The following is an 18,283-nucleotide window of genomic DNA, read 5'->3' on the forward strand; positions in this document are numbered from 1 at the left end:
GGTGGAAGGGGCGGTGCTCTCAGCCGCGCTGGGGGCGGGGCCTGCTCAGCAGGCGGGGGCAGTGGTTAGAGCACCCCCTTGGGGCATTGGAGTCGTAGGTTCAACCCCCCCAGATGTCTGGTGTCCCTTGGCGTGGCGTGCCTCAGTTTCCCCCCCCCCAAAAAAAAAAAACTCTGGGGAGCAGCCTATGGAGGAGGCATGAGGCAGCCCAGGGCAGTGGTTAGAGCACCCCCCCCCCCTTGGGGCATTGGAGTCGTAGGTTCACCACCCACCCCCAAAGTTTCTGGTGTCCCTTGGTGTGTTGTGCCTCAGTTTCCTCCCTTTACACCCCCAGGGGATGGAGCCTGGCTGGATCCCAGCCTGGGTTTTCTGGTGGAGGAAGGGCCAGAGCAGCGGCTGCTGGGCATCGGGCACGGACCCTGCACCTGCTCCCCGGTGCACGAGCTCCTGCCCCCAGAAGTGCCCCGATGCCTGGCGGGATCCATGGGAGGCCCCTCGGGGCCCGGCCACCCCGCCTGCCCTGCTTGGCGGAGGAGCTGGCGGCCCGGCTCGGTTTGCAGACACTCCTCTCCCTCGTTAGCGGCCGGGAGGAAAACTGGCACATGCGTGTGTTGGCTGGTCGGGCCAGTTTGGGGTTTTTTAGCCTAATAGCATCCGTGAATCACTGCGTGTCACCGCCAGGCCTCGTGGCTGCAGCAGCAAGACACGGCGTGGGGCACGGGGGTGGGGGGCAGCCCGGGTCTGCAGCGGAGGGTGACCTTGGGGAGGGCACCTTGACGTGGTCATACTTATGCACGCACACGAGGCGGCGTGTCGTGTGTCTTTGGCAACATGCAGACATGTACGAACTGCCGGTCGCGTGACCGGGATGGCAATGGGTGTGTTATCGGCAATGCAGGCACACACGCGGGGACAGCTGCAGGCCTCGTGATGTGTGAGTGTGTGTGTGTGCATGGACATGCAATGGCTGGTCATGTGATGAGAATGCGCACGCACACCGACACAGGTATGATGTTGCACATACCCACCGTGCACACACATGTAAAGGCACAGCAAGGCACACGGGATTGGTAAACACTGCCCTCCAACCCTCCCCACACACAATTGAAGATTAATTGATCCTTCTCCCCGCACGCACATGCACATGCACACCAACACACGTGTGCCCGATGATCACACACATGCATGCACACAAAAATGCAGAAAAGCACCCCCCAGCTGCTCCTCATGGCTTGTGGGTGCCTGCTGAGGATGGCTAGCCTAGTGCCTTGCACACACGCACGACCCTCCTGCTGGTGAGTCTGTCTCATGGGCCGCAAACGCAATGCTGAGGCAGGCTGGGGCCCTGCTGGGACCAGCACGGCAGCAGGACTGGGAAGCCCGGGGCACCCCACTCTTGATTTTTCCTTCTCCAACACAGGCCTGGCTCTGCTGGGACCCCTTTCCCTGGCTCAGTGCCCCCCCAGGGGGGCAGCTAATGACCTCTGTTCATCTGGGCAGCAGCAGATCCGGTTTCCTCTTGCTGCTGAATATTGCAGCACCTGGGGGAGGAAGGGACCCGGCTGCTCCCCCCAAACCTCGGGGGTGTTGCACGAGCAGCAACAACATCCAGGTTGTTGAAAAGTGGCTCTGGGGGCAGGGAGGAGGTGGAGAAGATGGGCTGGAAACCTCAGGGCTACCACTGAAATGCATGGGGCTCAAATTTATGTGAGGGGATGGGTGGAGAGAGGAGAGGAGAGCTCTGCAGGGCAGGGCTGCCTGGCACCAGGTGCCAGCCCAAGTGCCCAGCTCTAGGATGGGATGAAGGGCACAGTTCAGTGGGACTCCAGCTCCCGCCGGGGCCTTCCCAGCTTACTGGACTCACAATTGTTCATTGTCTGGGACCGGCCACTGTCTGGCACACGGTGCACCCCAGTGCCCTACAGCCCTGGCGCTTGTCCTACACTCCTATCCCAAGCTCTGCGGGCTGCCCCGACTCCGGCCGCCAGGGGGAGCCGCAGCGCGCCCCGCTCCCGCAGCCGGGCCCTGGAGCCGCGGGGCACGCCGGGAGTTGTAGTTCCAACCGGCCTCCAGCTCCCGGCGGACCACGCGGCTCGCGCCTGCGCAGTGGCGGCGCGGCCAGCGCGGCCTGGCAGGGCTGGCATGTGGGCACTGCGACTGCCGGCGCGAGCGGGGCCCCGGGGAGCAGGTACCCCCCCCCCCCCCAGCCCTCCTGGTGCCCCTCTGCACCCCCTTGGCAGTGTCCCCCCATCCGTCTGGGCGCCCCAGGGGCAGCCCCCAACACAGGGGAGGGGGCCCGCGTGTGCACTTGGCACGCCTGCCTATCTGTCTGGGTGCGTGCATGCATTGGTGTGTGTGAGTGAGTGTGTGAGTGCATGCCTAGGTGCATACCTCCGGGTGGGCATGCGTGTGCATGCGTGCAATTGCACGTGGCTCGCGCCTCACCGCCCCGTGTCCCCGCAGACCGCCTGTGGGCCGCGCTGCGGGGCTGCTCGGCCAGCACCAAGGAGGAGGCCTGGCGCTGCGGGGCCCAGCTGCTGGAGGGTGAGTGTGGCGCGGCGGGGCGGGGCGGCGGCAGGAGGTTTCTGGGCGCGGCGTGGGCGCGACCTCCGTTTTGACGTCCTCCCCCCACCCCCGCGCCCGTTTCCCTGCAGTGCTGGAAGCCCGCATGCAGCAGCTGCAAGCCGGCGCCGCGCCGGAGGTGATGCTGGGCAGGGCGGGCCTGGCCCCGCCGCGCCGGGACGGCCCCCAGGCCCCCGCGGGGCACGTCGGGGTCGGGGTCGGGGTCGGGGCGGCCGTGTTCCCCGCGGAGTCGGTCCTGAGCGAGAGCAAGCTGCAGCCGATGCTGGAGGAGCGGGTCTCGGCGGCTCTCGCCCGCGCCAAGTCGCCGGAGCAGGGCACGAAGAAGCAGAGGAAGGTCAAAGCCGGTGCCCACAAGGCTGCCAAGCAGAGCTCGCCGGCCCCCGGGGAGGGCAGAGCCGACAAGCTGGTGGGCAAGGAGAAGCACCGGGGCATGCAGCGGAGCATCTTGGTCTACTTGGAGACCTGCCTCTTCCTGGACAAGCCCGAGTGGGCCCAGCAGTGCCTGGTCTTCTGCTGCCAGTCCCCCAAGTACCGCAAGCTCCTGTGCAGCAAGATGTACAACATCCTCCTACGTGGCTGGGCCAAGAAGGTATGCAGGCTCCGGCGCTGAGCTCGCCTCTCGTGCTGTCGCGTGGAGAGGCCTTGGATTCGAGCCCCGAAAGCGCCATCGATGGGGCTTTGCCCCGTGAGCCGGGCGCAGGGGCTGACGGCTTCTCCTGTTGGGTTTCCTGAGCTGTTTGGGCCGAACTCCACATCTCCGTGCGGCTGGGATCCGCGGGCAGGGATCAACTGAGCCGTTCCAGAGGCAGGACCTGAGCTGGTCTGGGAGCTTCCCCGACCCCGCAGCCTGGCTCCAGTTGGCCCGGAGCTGACATTGGTGCTTCCGGTGCCACCTCCATCGGCAGTTTAGTTTGAGATCCAGCAAACTCAGTGGCTCTTTCAATGGGGGCGCTCGGTGCGCCGGTTCAGGAGAGGTCAAGGGGGTGGAAGGGCTCGAAGCCTGTCCTGGGAAAACAGGGAGGGCGGTTGGTTCTCTGCTTCCTCCCCCAGCGCTGGTCAACTCCTCTCTTCTTCCAGGGCTCCCTGAAGCATGTCAGTGGCATATTCTTCATGCTGTACAACACCGGCCTGAAGCCCACCGTGGAGTCCTACGCGATGGCGCTGGAGTGCATGGGCCGCGTCTCCTGTGCGCCCAAGAAAATCCAACAGTGAGTCCGTGCCGCCCTGGGGGACAAGGCCCAGAGCCAGGATGGACGCAGCCAGCCAGAACTCTTGGGTCTCCGGCTCCTGTGAGATGGGCTCGGAGCTGACTTCTGCTTGGTGCCTCCTCTAGCCGCTGTTCCCAGCAGCCTGGGGCATAGCTTCCCCACTGCACCGTGGCAGGGGTGCTCGGAGGGGCAGGTGCATCCATCCCAAGCACCTGGATCTGGGCAGTAGCTGAGATCTGGGAGCTGCTGTGCCCTTGCTGTCTGCTGGCTATGGCTCTAGCCTCTCCTCAGCTGCCCTTGGCTTGGGGCCCTTCCTCCTGGGTGTGCCTTGTTCCAGGCTCTGTAACCCGGTGCGCAGAAGGCAGTTCCACTGCCCCTTCCCCTGCTTCCTGCTCCCTCCTCTCCGGTGCCAGGAACCGGCAGCTGCCCGCAGGTCCCAGCCTGTTGCCCCGCTGGGACCCACAGGCAGCCACAGTGCATTGGAAAGGGTTGCAGAGCGGATTGGGGCCTGTGGGGGACTCTGGAGACATCTCAAGAGGCAGCCAGGGGTGACTTTGGGAGGGAATGTCTCGGGCTGGCCTGGTGGTGATTGCGGTGCCTGGGCAAATCCCTCGGGGCAGGGTCCCAGCCCCTCCCTGGACTCGGGGATGCTGCGGGGTGGATCGGGAAAGGCTCTATTGCTCCCAGCAGTGCTGTCTCCTTGGCGGCTCCTGTTCCAGGTGCCCATAGAGCTCAGCTTCAAATCCCCGCATAGGAGCTGCTCATGTTGATTCCCAGGCATCTGACACAACCCTGGTGTCTTGTTAGGTTCCAGATACCCACCTCTTCCCACCCTCAGAAGTGCCTGGCCTGCCTTCCAAGGCAGTACATCTCAGTGGGCAGAGCACAGGGCTGGAACCAGCATGACCTTGGCCCGGTCCCCTCCCCTCTTTCGAGCTGCTGTCCCTACTGAGCCCCTAGCACCGCAGGACCTCCATCCTGCCTGGTTCCCGGGCACTGCTGCAATGCAGGTCTCTCAGCCAGGGCTTGAGACCTGAGAAGGAAACGGCGCAGCTTGCAAAGCCTCGGCCAAGCACTTGGGGACCCGTTCTACCTGCTGAGATGCAGCTGCCTCAGGCGGAGCATGGCAGCCAGGTGCATGGCACTGTGCCCTGTGGGGGAGTTGAAGCCAAGGGTGCTGGGTTCCTTTGGACCCTGGGTTGGCAGAGGGAGGGTTGATCGCCATCAGACATGCCCGGGTGAGATGCCAACCTCCCTGCAGTTGTCCCAGGGCTCCTGGGACTCTGCCCTCCTCTCTGCTGCCCACCCATCAGTTGCCACTTACCACTTACCATGTGGCAGCCACCAGATGGTGCTCGGAGCCCAGGCCCTTGCAGGTTGGCAGTTCTTTTGCCCACACCTCAGCTCTTGACACCAGCGCTTGGGCTCTCAGGGGATCCCAGCACAGCAGCTTCTCTGGGCAGCAGGGAATGATGATGTGATCGCAGCTGGGGGAGCTGGCCTTGAGTCCATGTCAGGAGCCTGCCGAACATGGGGGGCTTGCGGCCGCCGGGACCAGAGAGGAGCAGCCCTCCCAGGCGAATAGAGCAGCACAGAGTGGGGCAAGGGCTGCTGGGGATCAATTCCACCCCAACTTACCCCCCTCCCCCCCCCCCCCCCCCCAGGTGCGTGAAGCAGCTGGAGAAGGATGGCTTCCACCTGGATGACCTCTTCCAGCATGTCACCTACGAGGATGATGGGCAGGAGATGGTGCTGACAGCTCTGCGGGTCATCCAGCCCAGCTACCAGCTACCGCCCCCACCCCAGGCCGAGTCCTACACAAAACCCATGCTCCGGGACTTCTACTCCAAGGTGAGCCCTTGCTTCCCTGGGGAGCTGCAGCATTGGCCGAGCTAACCCCAGGCACAGAGAGGTCCCAGGGTGATGGGGAGAAGAGGCTGTTGAGCTGGGGAGGGGGCTTGTGCCCAGCTGAGACCAAACTCCCCAGGGTGGTTTGGAGACTGGACTGGTATTCCCAGCTCTGCCCTGCCCTCCTGGGGACCCTGGCTAAGCCACTTCCCCTCTGTGCCTCAAGCTTCCCTCCTGCCCCTGGCCTCATTTCTCAGCCCTTCAGCCTCAGGGCTGTCTTCTGTATGCACGTCCAGAGCGTGGCACAATGGAGCACTGCTCTTGGCCGGGCCTTCTCTGCATAGTAATAACCAAGCAGCAAGTTGAAATCCCCCTGGTCCCTGTAGCAGGAGGGTGCCAGCAGGGCCAGGGAGGCTGCTGTGAGGGACCAGGCGCTTTTGCCCGTTGCTGCTTGGCAGCACGCAGGACCCATCTGGTTACCCGGGCATGAGTTTCTGTGGCATCCACCTCACTTGGTGCTGCCTGCCTCTGCATGGCCTCACAGGGCCCCTGGAGCCCAAGTGGGGGTCCTGTGGCCTGGACCTGAGTGGAGCTGGAGAAGCTCTGTCCTGGGAGAGGAGGGGGCCATGGCTCCCCAGCAGGCCTGGGAAGGAGAGCGACTGATGCGAAGGCTCCAGTCTCCCACGCCAGCTGCCTGCTGCCACCTTCCCCTTTGTGCCCTGCATTAACAAGCTGTGGGGCTTTGCCTGGGATTCCCCAGCTTGAGCCATTCAGCACCAAGAGATACTTGCCAGCCTTCCCCCCCAGCCTGGGACCCAGGGCTTCTCCTTGTGGCTCTCGTCCATCCCCAGAAGGTTCCTGATCCCTGGGCAGCCCCAGCCTCACCATGGGCATTGGGTAGGGACCTGCTTGAGTCGTGGTTTCATGATTTTCACAAAAAACAACGAAAAATGGTCTTGGCCGTGACTTCCCACAAAATCGACCCTGCAAAAGCTTACTGGAAGACAAAGATTTAGATTTAAATTTAACACTTAGATTTATAATAATACAGATATTTCTGTGGGATTTGCTCTTTAATTATGCAGTTTTTGCCTCGCAGCCAATCAGCAGCAAGGGGCGGGGGCACTGGGGGGGTCCTCTGCCAATCAGTGGTGAGGGACAGAGCCCACTGTGTAATGCCCTTTAAATTGGTTCTGCCGCCTGCGAAAAACTTTGTCTCACCGCAAATTAAGTCAGTCCCTAGTGAGGACACGTGGCTGGGAGTGCCGCCAGCTTTGGATCTTCCCCACCTGGAGATTGCAGCGGGTTCTGTGCCTGCCTGTGCCCTGGGCTTGAGTCCCCGCTGTGCCACCACCTGCCTGGATCAAAGCCCTCAGGGTCTGCAGCGCACAGGGGAGGCCTGGCCATGCCAGGCCCAGCTTAGAGCTGCTGTGACCATCCTCTCCCTCCCTGCAGAAGCTGGCTGTGACCTACCCCAAGCTGGACTTCTCAGTGCAAGAGCTGCAGGAGCTTTTCCAGAAACAGCTGGACATGGAGATGGCCAGCACCATCACTGTACCGTCTGTGACTATGACTGGGTCCCCGAGCCAGCACACTGTCAAAGCGGTAAGCATGTGGGTACCTTGAGAGGGGCCAGCCACAGGCTGTGGGACACAGTGGGGGCTGCTTTCCAGCCCGTATGGTATCGGCCTGGTATGTCCGGATGTGGCCACGGCATCTCCGCAGGCCCCAGCAGAGTGGAAGATTCCCACAGCCATCCTCCAAGGCTGGAGAGCCCTTCTAGCACCTCACAGCCCTGCAGGGATATGGCCCCCACATTGAACTGGGCTCATTAGCAGCTCTCTCCAGCTAGGGATTGTCCAGGGAGATGGATGTAGTTAAGGGGCAGATAATGGCTGCTATGTTCGGAGCTGGGCAAGCAGATGATCCGGGGCGGGGGGCCACCTCCTGCTGGTATGTTAGGTGTGTAGAAGGGCAAGGAGTTGTCTTGGGGGTGGGGTTAAGAGGCTGGTGGCAACACCAGGCAGGGGGAAGCTGGGGCATCTGCATGTGTGAGCAGCCATGGCTATCAAGATGCTGACCCCCCACCTCTTCGTCTGTTCGCCTCTGCAGCAGAAGCGCCTGGCCTCGCTACGCTCCCAGTGGCAGCAGGCACTGCTGCAAGGCCTGCAGAAGTCCAGGCAACACCAGGCTAGATGCATGAAGAAGGCTGGCCCGAAGGCCCTCTACCCCTACCTGTGCCTGCTGAAGGACGAGGAGTACGTAGAGATCATGCTCCAGGTAGGGCACTGGCCCTGCGGGGTCTCCACAATCCTCGGGGAGCTGGGAAAGGTCCTGCCTCATGGCAGGGGCCCGTCTGCCCTGAGATCCTCACTTTTGTCCTCCTCTCCAGACCCTGGTGAACCTCCCGCCCCAGGGTGAGTTGCTGGTAATACTGGCTAAGGAGCTGGGCAACAAGGTCTACACCAAGTACATGCTGCAGAAGAAGGTGTCCAGCCAGGTGCTGGACAAAGTCCAGAGGCTCTACAAGGACTATGTCCACCTGCTGGCTAAAGACACCCAGGTGAGGCTGGCTCCAAGGTGGGTGGCAAGGGGCCGGATGTGTGCCGGGGCAGACACAGCTCCTGCGCCCTTGGAGACTGCTCAGCCTTAAGCATGGAGGTGGGCTGGGCAGGCAGAGTTGGGGGGCAGACACCCCCTGTTCTGAGGCTCCACAGCCTGGGGGTGCTGCAGGAAGTACAGGCTCGGGTACATCCCTCCAAGCTGGAGGTATCATCCCTAGCACCTCCTTTGTGCAGGCTGGGGGGGCCACAGGCAGCTGCTGAGTGTGGCATGTGGTGGACTGAAGAAGGTATGGGTAGCACAGTGGGAGATGGGGCAGGGAGTAGAGGGCAGAACCGCCAATCAAGCAGGGAGCAGAAAGCAGAGCTGCTGATCAGGCTGGGGAAGGGGATCTGAGTGGCACTTGGGGTGGGTGCGGATCCCACTAATGCAAGGAACCCTGGGCTGGAGTGGCCGGGGGAATTCCTTCTGCCAGAACATAGCTCGTTCCCTGGGCTGTCCAACTCCACAGAGCCCCTGGGCCTGACAGCCAGGATGGGGCAGGGTCCGGGACAGGGCATGTGTGAGCAGAAAGGGTGTTCCTGGAAGCCTGCCTGCCCCTCCCTGGCTCACCTGGCTCCCCCTCTCCCCTACCAGCCAGACAGCTACCTGCCACGGGAGTACTGGGAAAAGCTGGAGGCCAGCACCAGCCCCTTGCTGATGAAAAGTGACTCAGATTGGTTCGACGCCCTGCGTGTGGAGCTGGGCATCTGCCTGCTGGAGCTGATGGTGCAGGTCCTTAAGGTGCGGAGCAACCTGCTGAACTGCAACCAGGAGCAGAAACTCATTCCTGTCCTCTACCACGTCTACTCCTTCAGCAGCAGCTATCGGGTACAGCGGGGCATGGGCCTGGAGTGGGGAGGGCTGCAAGCTGGGAGGCCATGACCTGTTCAAGGGCGGGAGGCCTGGTCCCTGCCTGGTTGAGGGGATGCTGGGGGTTCGTGGCATCCGTCTCTGCCCTATGGTGCCAGGTGGCTCGGGTGAAGCAAGGCAGGTATCTACTTAGGTTTGGAGGGAGTTATAGTTGCCTGGAATGCCCGCCCCCGTGCTGTGCACGGGCCTTGCTTCCTTCCTGCTCTCTGCCCAGGCCCTCTGACCCATGCCCACACTCAGGCATGCATGGACATGTGTGCTTGGACACGTGGGCATCTTCTTCATGCCTCTCTCTCATCCAGTTCACCCTACATCCCCTGGGCTTCTCCATGAGAGTCCCCCATGGCCCTCAACAGATGAGGAGCCCAGCTGGGCAGGTGCTGGGGCTGCTATGCTGGGTGCAGGGGGTTCAGGTGATCAGCGATCCATGGCCTGCCTTGCTGGTGCAGCTGGCTCTGGGCTGTGCCGTGCCGAGTCTCTGGGCTCAGCTGTGACCAGCTCTCACTTGCGACTCAACCCCTCAGGTTGGGCTCATCAAGCCCCACCCCATCTTCACTCACGTGGTGGCAGATGCAGCCAAGCCCATGCTGACCTTCAGCACCTCCCTCGTGCCCATGCTGTGCCCGCCCATACCTTGGATCTCCCCCAGCTTCGGCGCCTATATCCTGTCCCCCACCAAGCTGATGCGCAGCACAGATGGTGCCACCCAGCACCAGATGCTGCTGGATGAATGCCCTTCTGCCACCCTGTACCCTGTGCTGGATGCCCTGAACTATCTGGGCAACTGCCCCTGGAAAATCAACAAGCCTGTGCTGGACGTCGTGATCTCCATCTTCAATGACAAGGGTTCTGAGAAGCTGGACATCCCGCCCCCACTCTCAGAGGCCCCCAAGCCGACAAAGCGGACCCCGATGGAGATGGACTCTATAAAGAACAAGGCAGCTTGGAAGCAGGAGCTGGCACGGTGCCAGAAAAAGGCAGCGGAGATGTACAGCCTGCGGATGGATGCCCTCTACATGTTGTCCATCGCCAACTACCTGCGGGACCAGGTCTTTTGGCTTCCGCACAACATGGACTTCCGGGGCAGGACCTACCCCTGCCCGCCCTACTTGAGCCACCTGCGCAACGACGTCGCCCGTGGCATCCTGCTCTTCGCCGAGGGCAAGCCACTGGGCCCCCGTGGCTTTGACTGGCTCAAGATCCACCTTGTCAACCTCACCGGGCTGAAGAAGAACAAGTCACTGCAGGACCGGCTGGCCTACGCCAACGAGATCATGGAGGACATCCTGGACTCAGCCGACCACCCACTCACGGTAGGTTGTGAGAGGGGGAATCTCTGGCTATGCGGGCAGCCCCCCGCCCGTTCCCAACATGAGGCCACAGGGGCTGTGCCACCCAGCAGTAGCCTGGCATCAGCAATGGAGGAGGGCCCATGGTAGATTAACTTGGTTTGGTAGCCCCCACCGAGCCTCTGGCTTCGAGGCCCTGGCTCAGTCCCTGGCAATCCATAGCACCCCCAGCTCTGGAACTCCTTTTCCATCAGCTCTGGGGAGGAAAGGGGTTTTCTTCCTTTAAACAAGAGGGAGATCAGGGTGCTGATCGTCTCCAGCAGCACAGCAGGCTCTGTCTTTATTGAGCCATTTTAGTTCCCTGTGCCCCGCTCAGGCTTTACTGCGTCTGCCCTGGGACCGTCTCTCCCAATCTCCCTCAGGGCCGCCTCCTTTCTTTTCAGGCTTAGTCAGCCACAAACCAATTACAAAACGATGGTCTTAACCCCGGGGACAGCCCTCACACAGTACAATGAAACAAAGTCATGGGGATCCAGGCAGGGGGGCAGTCTTTGGACCCTGCTGCCAAGCCTAGGCTGCCATCTGCCCCTGGGGTGATGGGCATCTAGACGTCTGACTTAGGGAACTGTTTACCAGTGTTATTTACAGTAAAGCTTGCCCGTGCGGAGCCGCCCCCAAAGTGCTCCCCGCTGATCCGCAGCTAGAATCCAGCTCTCCCAGGGTCCTTCGTCACAGACTGTCACTTATGTCAGCCCGCAGCTGGGGTCGGGTGGCATCGGGCTCCCCTGCCCTTGTGTGGTTGCAGTCAAAAGAGGCAAAGTGGGGGAAGAGGGGACCCTTGGGGTCTGTACCTGGCTTGGACTCTAGGCTATATGCGTTGCCTCTGCTGTGTGACACCGTGCCGTTCCTCCCCGCAGGGCCGCAAGTGGTGGATGGACACAGAGGAGCCGTGGCAGGTCTTGGCCTGCTGTATGGAGATCGCCCGGGCCTCACGGGTGCCTGATCCTGCTGCCTACGTCTCGTACTTCCCCGTCCATCAGGTCAGGCTCAGTGGGATGGGGGAGCCGAGGGAAACCCTGGGGAGCTTTGGAGGCCCTGGACTGCAGTGAGGCAAGGGGGTGGGATTTTATCAGCCAGACACAGCCCCACATCTACTCCAGGGAAGGAGTCAGGCTGTTTGCAAGTGCTCCCTGCCGTCTGCGCCTGCCCAGCCCAGGGTATGCGCAGGAGGAGCTAGTGTGTGCACACACACACACATGCATGCCCCCACATGCGTAAACACTCACCTACCAATGCACCCACGACCATATACACATGCAAACATGCACACACGCACATGACTGGGCTGATTCTTAATGAGCAGCTGCTTCTGCCATCCAGGGATGAATGCACTGCCTCTAGATGCCCTGTCACGTCCAAGCTCCTCCCAAACATTCCCAGACCCCTGGGACATAGGGAAGCTGTGCTTCATAGTGGGGAAACAAGCAGGGAGCAGTGACATGTGTCTGTCACCTGAGGGTCCTGGGCTTTGGTGCAGTCCCAGGTGGTGGCTCCTGGGTGCCCTCATGATGCAGAGAACAGGGGTTAACAGTGTTCCTGCCTCAGGGGAAGGGGTGGGGGGTCTTTCTGCGGCCACGGCAGGCAGCACGTGCCTTCCTCCATCCCTCACTTGTGGGATGCTGGCAGGTGGTGTAGCTCCTTCCCCCCCCGCTGTGGATTCCTGCACTGACTTGGCCCTGGCTCAGCGCTCCCCCGAGCCACCTGTGTCTCGGTTCCACTGAGGCTGTCCTCTTCTGCAGGACGGTTCCTGCAATGGCCTGCAGCACTATGCCGCGCTCGGGCGGGACCTCATCGGTGCCACCTCTGTCAACCTCATGCCCTGTGACGAGCCCCAGGACGTTTACACCACCGTGGCCAAACAGGTGAGCCGGCCCCGGGGGCCACTGGGTTGCCACCCCCCTGAGACCTCCCTTCCCCTGGAGTGGGCATCTCCTGTCCCCAGGGGTCAGGCGGTGCTGTCCCAACCCTTGAAGAAGGAGGCATCTTGCATGGAGCCAGAGCCGGTTGCTGCGTCCTCTTTGAGCAGGGCTTGAGAGCCGGTGTCCCCAGGCCCCTGGTTTCCTTCCCCGTGGGATCTCCCCTATAGCAAGAGGCAGGGCACAGCCTCCAGCAGACAAGTGGGTACCTGCTCAGTCAGCGTGGGTAGCTCCATGTCTCAGCTCTGGTCTCTGCAGCGGGTGTCAGCTCTTGCTGTGGTCCTGAAGCTCCCCCAGCTGCTCTTTGTGGGGGGCACGGAGATTGCAGCCTGGATGGACCCCAGGGGACCCCATGACCCCCAGGCAGCACTGTTCAAGGGGGCTCTGCTCCTGGGGAAGCTGTATCCCAATGCCCCCTTCTCCTTTTGCCATCTATACGGCCACAGGTGGAGGAGTTGCGGCGTCAGGATGCAGAGGAAGGTGTGCACATCGCCCAGCTCCTGGAGGGCTTCATCAAGCGCAAGCTGGTGAAGCAGACGGTGATGACGGTCGTGTACGGTGTCACCCGGTACGGCAGCCGGCTCCAGATGGAGAAGCAGCTTAAGGATAACAGTGACTTCCCTGAGGTGTGAAACGGCCCCAGGACCACCCCTCTCCCTCCCGCCCTCCATGCCTCCTTCCCCTGGTGCCCAGATCAGGCCCTGGCAGGGGGTGGCCAGGGAGGGGCCTGTCCCTGGCGCATCTGAGGGGCCACGCAGCAGTCTTCAGACAGACTCACCGGCCTCTGCTCCTTTGTACCCTGCCCCGCACCCCCCCAAGGCCCAGCCAGTTTCTTATGTTAGGTTCAAGCCTGGGCTGCTCTCAAGGGGGGTCACAGTCCCCCAGGACCCCCCAGACTCCCTGGTTTCACCCCACAATCCTCACTGGGGAGCGGGTGACGGCAGCTCAGGAGCTGAGACCCCAGCGTGGCACCCCCAGGGGTATGGTCAGAGCTAAAGGAGGTGCCTGGAGTGTCAGAGCTCAGCCACTTTCTGCACGCAGCAGCTGGATCAGAGCTACAGCCTCTGGCTCCCCCAGCCTGCAGCAACACCACGGGCCTTGGCTGGCAGGGGAGAGGGGGTCCTTGGGGGGGTGGGAGACACCTTGCAGCTGTCCCACCTGGTCCTGGTGCCATGCCAAGCTGAGCCCCTCAGCCAGCTTCTGCTCTGCCCAGGAGTACTTGTGGGCAGCATCACACTACCTGGTCCAGAAGGCGTTCAGGATCCTCCAGCAGATGTTCTCAAGGACGCGGGAGATCCAGGTACAGGCCCCTTCTCTTGCCCCCTCCCCTGGGCTTCCCTGGGTGCTGGACCAGTAGGGGTCTGGGCTCCTGGCCCAGTGGGAGCATCACCTCGTGCTTGCTGCAGCACGGGCAGGGACGGTGGGGACAGGCTGAGCCACTCGGGGCACGGAGCAAGGGCCAGCTCCGCGGAGGCCAAGCTGACTGGGGTTCTCTCTGCAGGCCTGGCTGACGGACAGCGCCCGCCTCATTTCCCAATCTGGGAGGACGGTGGAGTGGGTGACGCCACTGGGCTTGCCCATTGTGCAGCCCTACCATCAGAGCCGGCGCACCTCAGTGAGTGTTGCTGTGACTGCCTGGGAGCTGGGTCCCCAACACGGCACCCGGGGACCTAGATCAGCTCCCTTCTGCCTTGTGTTGGGAGCAGGGAGAGTCCCTGGCCAGTGCCTGCACATGTGGAATCACGCACTGCACGCGCGCGCACACATGCATGCAGACACGCTCACATGCACATGCACATACTACTAAGACTATTCAAGCTTCCATGCTTGGAAACTGGTGGTGTCACACATGCGCTTCGCCCAGAGAAGGCCCGGCCTGCGTGCGCGTGTGCAGCATCAGGCTGCATGTAGCATGCACGCGCTTGCACCCCCTCCTCTGCAGGGGCTGGGAGCGTGCAGAAGAGCCGTGTCGGCTTCTCCTGGCAGCCCCTCCCCCCGACTCGGTGGGTAATTAACCTTTCGGGAGAGGTGTGTCCAGCACTGCGGGGAAGTAGGAGAAGCAGCTTCTCGAGGCTCAGTGACTCAGCCTCCCCATCCCACGCTCCTCCGCTCCTTCTCCATCTGCCTCACAAGGCTCGGGGCTGAGCTGGCCACGACATCCCCTGTGCAAGGCAGGAGCTTGTCTCGGCCTTGCCCGTGACTGTTTGGGGGGCAGGGGCAGGCAGGGATGACTGGGAAGCCATGGAGAGGGGGCCAGGGCTGCCCCAACACTAGCATGGGGGCACCCCAGTGGCTCAGTTCAGGGCCCAATCCCTCCGTGCCCCCCACCCCACAGCGCCTAGGAGCAGAGGGATGGGGACTGAGGCTGAGACTTGTATCTCCCTGCAGGTGCGGAGCACAATGCAGGCCGTGACGCTCAAGATGCAAGTCGACAGCAAGCAGTAAGTACTGGCTGGTCCACCCCACAGCCACAGGAGACTGTCTCCAGCTCCCCCATCAGGTGCTTTGGAGGTCCCTAGCGCAGGCACCAAGCAGGATCCTCAGCCGATGCCTGCCTGAGGATCCCAGTCCCTTCCTCCAGCAGAGCTGTGGTGCAAACAGCCCTAAGAGGGAAGTGGGGCAGAGCTCCTGGCATCCAGCCCCACGCATTCACTGAGCAGGACAGCTGGATGGGAGTCAGAGCCAGAGCAGGCCCATCGCCTGGGGATGAGGGGCAAATCAGGCTCTGGATCCAGTATGCGTTGCCTCTGGCCTGGCCAGTGCTACGCTTAGAGCAAGATGTGGCCCACCCCTCCATGCTTCCTCCTACATCCCCTGGGCTAGGCAGGGTCCAACTACTCCCCATGCTGCTTGTAGGAAGCCAAACACAACGAAGCAAAAGAACGCCTTCCCACCCAACTTCATCCACTCGCTGGACTCCACGCACATGATGCTCACGGCGCTGCACTGCTGCAGGTAGGCTGGGGGGCAGCTGGCATGCCAGCTGGTTGCCCCCGGGATGGGAGGGCTTGGAGGACCTGGACTCTGTCTGCTGGGTGCAGCTGGGTCCCCAGCAGGGGAGGGTGAGAGATGAGGTGCAGGCTGATGGGAGACTGGACCTTTTACGGTCACTTCTGGGTGACCTTTGGGTGCTGGAATGGGGCCTGGTCTCCACTTTGCCTCCCCTGGACCCTGCCCCAGGGACTGGGAGTCTGTGGCCAGGGGGAGCCGGGGATGGAGGATTGGCAGCCCCCCTGGGTGCACCTGCAGCAGGAGGCACTGGCTGAGCTGGCACTAGAGGAAGGACTGCGGGCACCACGTGACACTGCCACCCTGCTGCCTTCTAGGCAAGGCCTGACCTTCGTCTCGGTACATGACTGCTACTGGACCCATGCGTGCTCTGTGGACATGATGAACCAGGTGACCCGCCTGGGGCGGCCATTGCATGGGGCATGGCAGGAGCCAGCCAGCTGGGGCTCGCTGGGCTTGGGGTGGGCACAGGGATCTGGTTCCTTTCCACTCACCTATGCCCCTGCCCTGCCAGATGTGCCGGGAGCAGTTTGTGGAGCTGCACAGCCAGCCCATCCTGGAGGACCTGTCCCAGTTCATGCTGCAGAAGTATTGCACGGCCAGCCCGTAAGTGCCTTTATCACCCAGCCCACACAGGGGACACTTGAGCAGGCTTGGGCCTTGTCCCCCCATATGCTACTCACGTTCTTCACATTGCTGTCCAGCTGCAGGGCTGGGGGGCTCAGCGGTTGGTGTGCCAGGGTTGGGACCATAGGCACTTGAGCTGGGTTCTCCGGCTTCTTGCATGAGCTGGGATGAGTTGCTCAGTCCCTGCACCCCGACCCCTCTCTGAAGTGGGGGAAGCAGAGGCATGTTTGGGAGGTAGTGACAGGACCCAGAAAGAACCAGGGGTGGGTTCAGAGCCACAGGGACCTTGAGGAAGATGCTTGCAACCCCAAGCCTCTCTGCGGGGAGCTGGTGCTTCTTGGCCCCCTGCTTCCCTACCTCCCTCGCTGTGTCCAACTTGCTGCCCGAGGCTGCCGGGAGGGTCCTGCCTGGGAGCTGCTGTGGGAGGGTATAACAGGTATAAGCTGTGGTTCAACACCCCTTCCTGCCCTGGCTTCCTTCTGATCCAGCCCCAGCTGCAAGAAGTCCGTGATGCTGAAGGAGATACTCTCCAAAGTTCCTGAGACAGGTACAGTCATGGAGCTCACGCCCAAGAGCCCAGTGGTGCCTAGGTGTTTGTACAACCAACCGGGCCCCAGTTGGGTTACCGGCTCAATCCTTCACTGCCAGGAGGTCCCTGCCACCTGGGGAGTAAACAGCCCTGGGGGCTGATGGGGCCAGGCGAGGCCTTTCCCTGCACGGTGCCAGCCTGCCCCATCCCTGGCACAGCCTCTGGTCTTTGCTCCATGCCCCATGCTCCCACCAACAAGGAGCGCCAGCCTTGCCAGCAGCATCACCTGTGCTGGGACCGGGATCATGACTTTGAGGCCCCTGATCCCTTGCCAGCATCTCTTGTGCTTGGCACCCAACGGCTATGGAGGCTTCTTAGCAGCCAGTGGGTAGAACCAGCGCTGCACCCCAAAGGTGGCTGCCTTTCGGGGGGCAGCAGTGCCTGCTGATGGGTAAGGGGGAGGCCTTCCCTTCCCTTGCAGCCCCTGACCCCACTGCTAACCCTCTTCCAGGAGCAGCAGGGGTGTGCCACAGCCCTGGTGGGTGCCCCGGCACCCTCTTCCTGGCTGGAGTGGGGGGACCAGCAGGCCCAGAGGACCTGGGATGCCCCCTCCTTGAGCTTGATGCCTTCTCTTGCCCAACTCTGACCGCTCTCGCCCTCTTCCCCCCCAGGTGATTTGGACCTGCAGAAGGTGATAGAATCCATCTACTTCTTCAGCTGACCTGGCGCTGACCAGTGGCTCTGCTCTGTCCCGGTGGCTGCCTGCTTGGACTCCGGACATTGCCGTGCTCGGCTCCGTGGCCTTGGTTGTGGGAGTGCCCACAGTGGGAGGCCCCAGGGTACGGCCTGCCAGAGCGCTGGAGCACTGAGCTCCCTGCAGGAGCCGTGGGCCGAGCTGGAGCCCCCTGTGCCCATCTCCCCCCAGTAAGGCTTGACCTTGCCTGAGAGTTCACCTCAAATGCCAAAGGACCCTGGCAGGAGGTCTGCTCTGCTGCTGCTCACTCAGGGCTCCAGCCTGCTGGCCCCTGCCCTCCCTGTGTGTCTGGGTGGGACGTGTCCCTGCTGCAAATGCGCTCTCGGTGTCAGTGGTGCCTATGGCCCCTCCCAGCCTGGGGTCTTGTCAGTCTGGGGATCAAAGGGAGCACCACTTGGGACCCCAAAACTGCTTTCAGGGCTTCCAGAAGTGGCTTCCAGACAAGGCTGTCTCGAGGGCTGAGGGGTCTCTGTGCCCTTTCAGCCCGGTGGTGGGGGACATGCACAATGGGGGACTTCTCTGCGGCTGCTGGCTGCACCCGTGTGATCTACCTTGGCCACAGTGGAGACCCAGGCTGAAGCTTCCCTGCCCTGGTGTCCCTGAGCCCCTTGCGCCATGGCAGGCTTCCCTGGCTCCAAGAGGGGAAGGGGGAAGCGGCCTGCCCCTCTAGGAGCTGGGGTTTTGCACTGAGGGTGTTTGCTTAATCCTGTGAGGCCGAGTCCCCTTTTGGGGATGCACAGGCCCCTTGGCTGCAGCGCGGCCCAGGCTTAGGGCACGGTGCTGAGCTGCAACCAGTGCATATCATAGCGTAAATAAAACGTTTTTACATCATCTCACGGTGGTTTTGATGCAGGACGGCTGTTAGGGCTGAGATCGGCGCTGGGCTCAGCCTGGCAGAGGGCACAGCAGGGAAGGGCTGGCTGAGTTCATCCCTTTAAGTTCTGCCTTTAAGTTCATCACGGGGGCACAGAAGGGAATTGGTGAGG

At 62.3% G+C, this 18,283-nt stretch overlaps 1 protein-coding gene across 2 annotated transcripts; it reads left to right on the top strand.

Annotated features, from left to right (window-relative positions):
• Nucleotides 1–1,785: 1,785 nt before the first annotated feature.
• Nucleotides 1,786–18,128, top strand: POLRMT (RNA polymerase mitochondrial). Of its 2 annotated transcripts, XM_014599641.3 has the most exons (21): nucleotides 1,786–2,188; nucleotides 2,464–2,544; nucleotides 2,655–3,172; nucleotides 3,661–3,791; nucleotides 5,456–5,642; nucleotides 7,095–7,244; nucleotides 7,752–7,919; nucleotides 8,032–8,202; nucleotides 8,838–9,071; nucleotides 9,638–10,426; nucleotides 11,320–11,442; nucleotides 12,202–12,324; nucleotides 12,825–13,004; nucleotides 13,592–13,678; nucleotides 13,880–13,993; nucleotides 14,767–14,819; nucleotides 15,235–15,333; nucleotides 15,705–15,777; nucleotides 15,902–15,993; nucleotides 16,503–16,561; nucleotides 17,215–18,128. In XM_014599641.3, the coding sequence occupies exons 1-21, from the start codon at nucleotides 1,801–1,803 to the stop codon at nucleotides 17,262–17,264; spliced, it is 3,870 nt and encodes a 1,289-aa protein (XP_014455127.3). In that variant the 5' UTR covers nucleotides 1,786–1,800; the 3' UTR covers nucleotides 17,265–18,128. The 2 variants fall into 2 exon arrangements, with proteins under 2 accessions (XP_014455127.3, XP_059575996.1); XM_059720013.1 differs by lacking the exons at nucleotides 1,786–2,188; nucleotides 2,464–2,544; nucleotides 2,655–3,172; nucleotides 3,661–3,791 and adding an exon at nucleotides 4,746–4,925.
• The last annotated feature ends 155 nt before the right edge of the window (nucleotides 18,129–18,283 follow it).

This window comes from Alligator mississippiensis, chromosome 16 (assembly GCF_030867095.1).
Source record: "Alligator mississippiensis isolate rAllMis1 chromosome 16, rAllMis1, whole genome shotgun sequence".
Classification (NCBI taxonomy): Eukaryota; Metazoa; Chordata; order Crocodylia; family Alligatoridae; genus Alligator; species Alligator mississippiensis.

What these genes read in the sequence shown, in the direction of transcription:
- POLRMT (XM_014599641.3), top strand. Translation starts at nt 1,801, where the DNA reads ATGAAGGGCACAGTTCAGTGGGACTCCAGCTCCCGCCGGGGCCTTCCC. An exon ending in CGTACTTCCCCGTCCATCAG is followed by an intron (nt 11,443 to 12,201) that starts GTCAGGCTCAGT and finishes CCTCTTCTGCAG; the next exon opens with GACGGTTCCTGCAATGGCCT. An exon ending in ATGCAAGTCGACAGCAAGCA is followed by an intron (nt 14,820 to 15,234) that starts GTAAGTACTGGC and finishes TGCTGCTTGTAG; the next exon opens with GAAGCCAAACACAACGAAGC.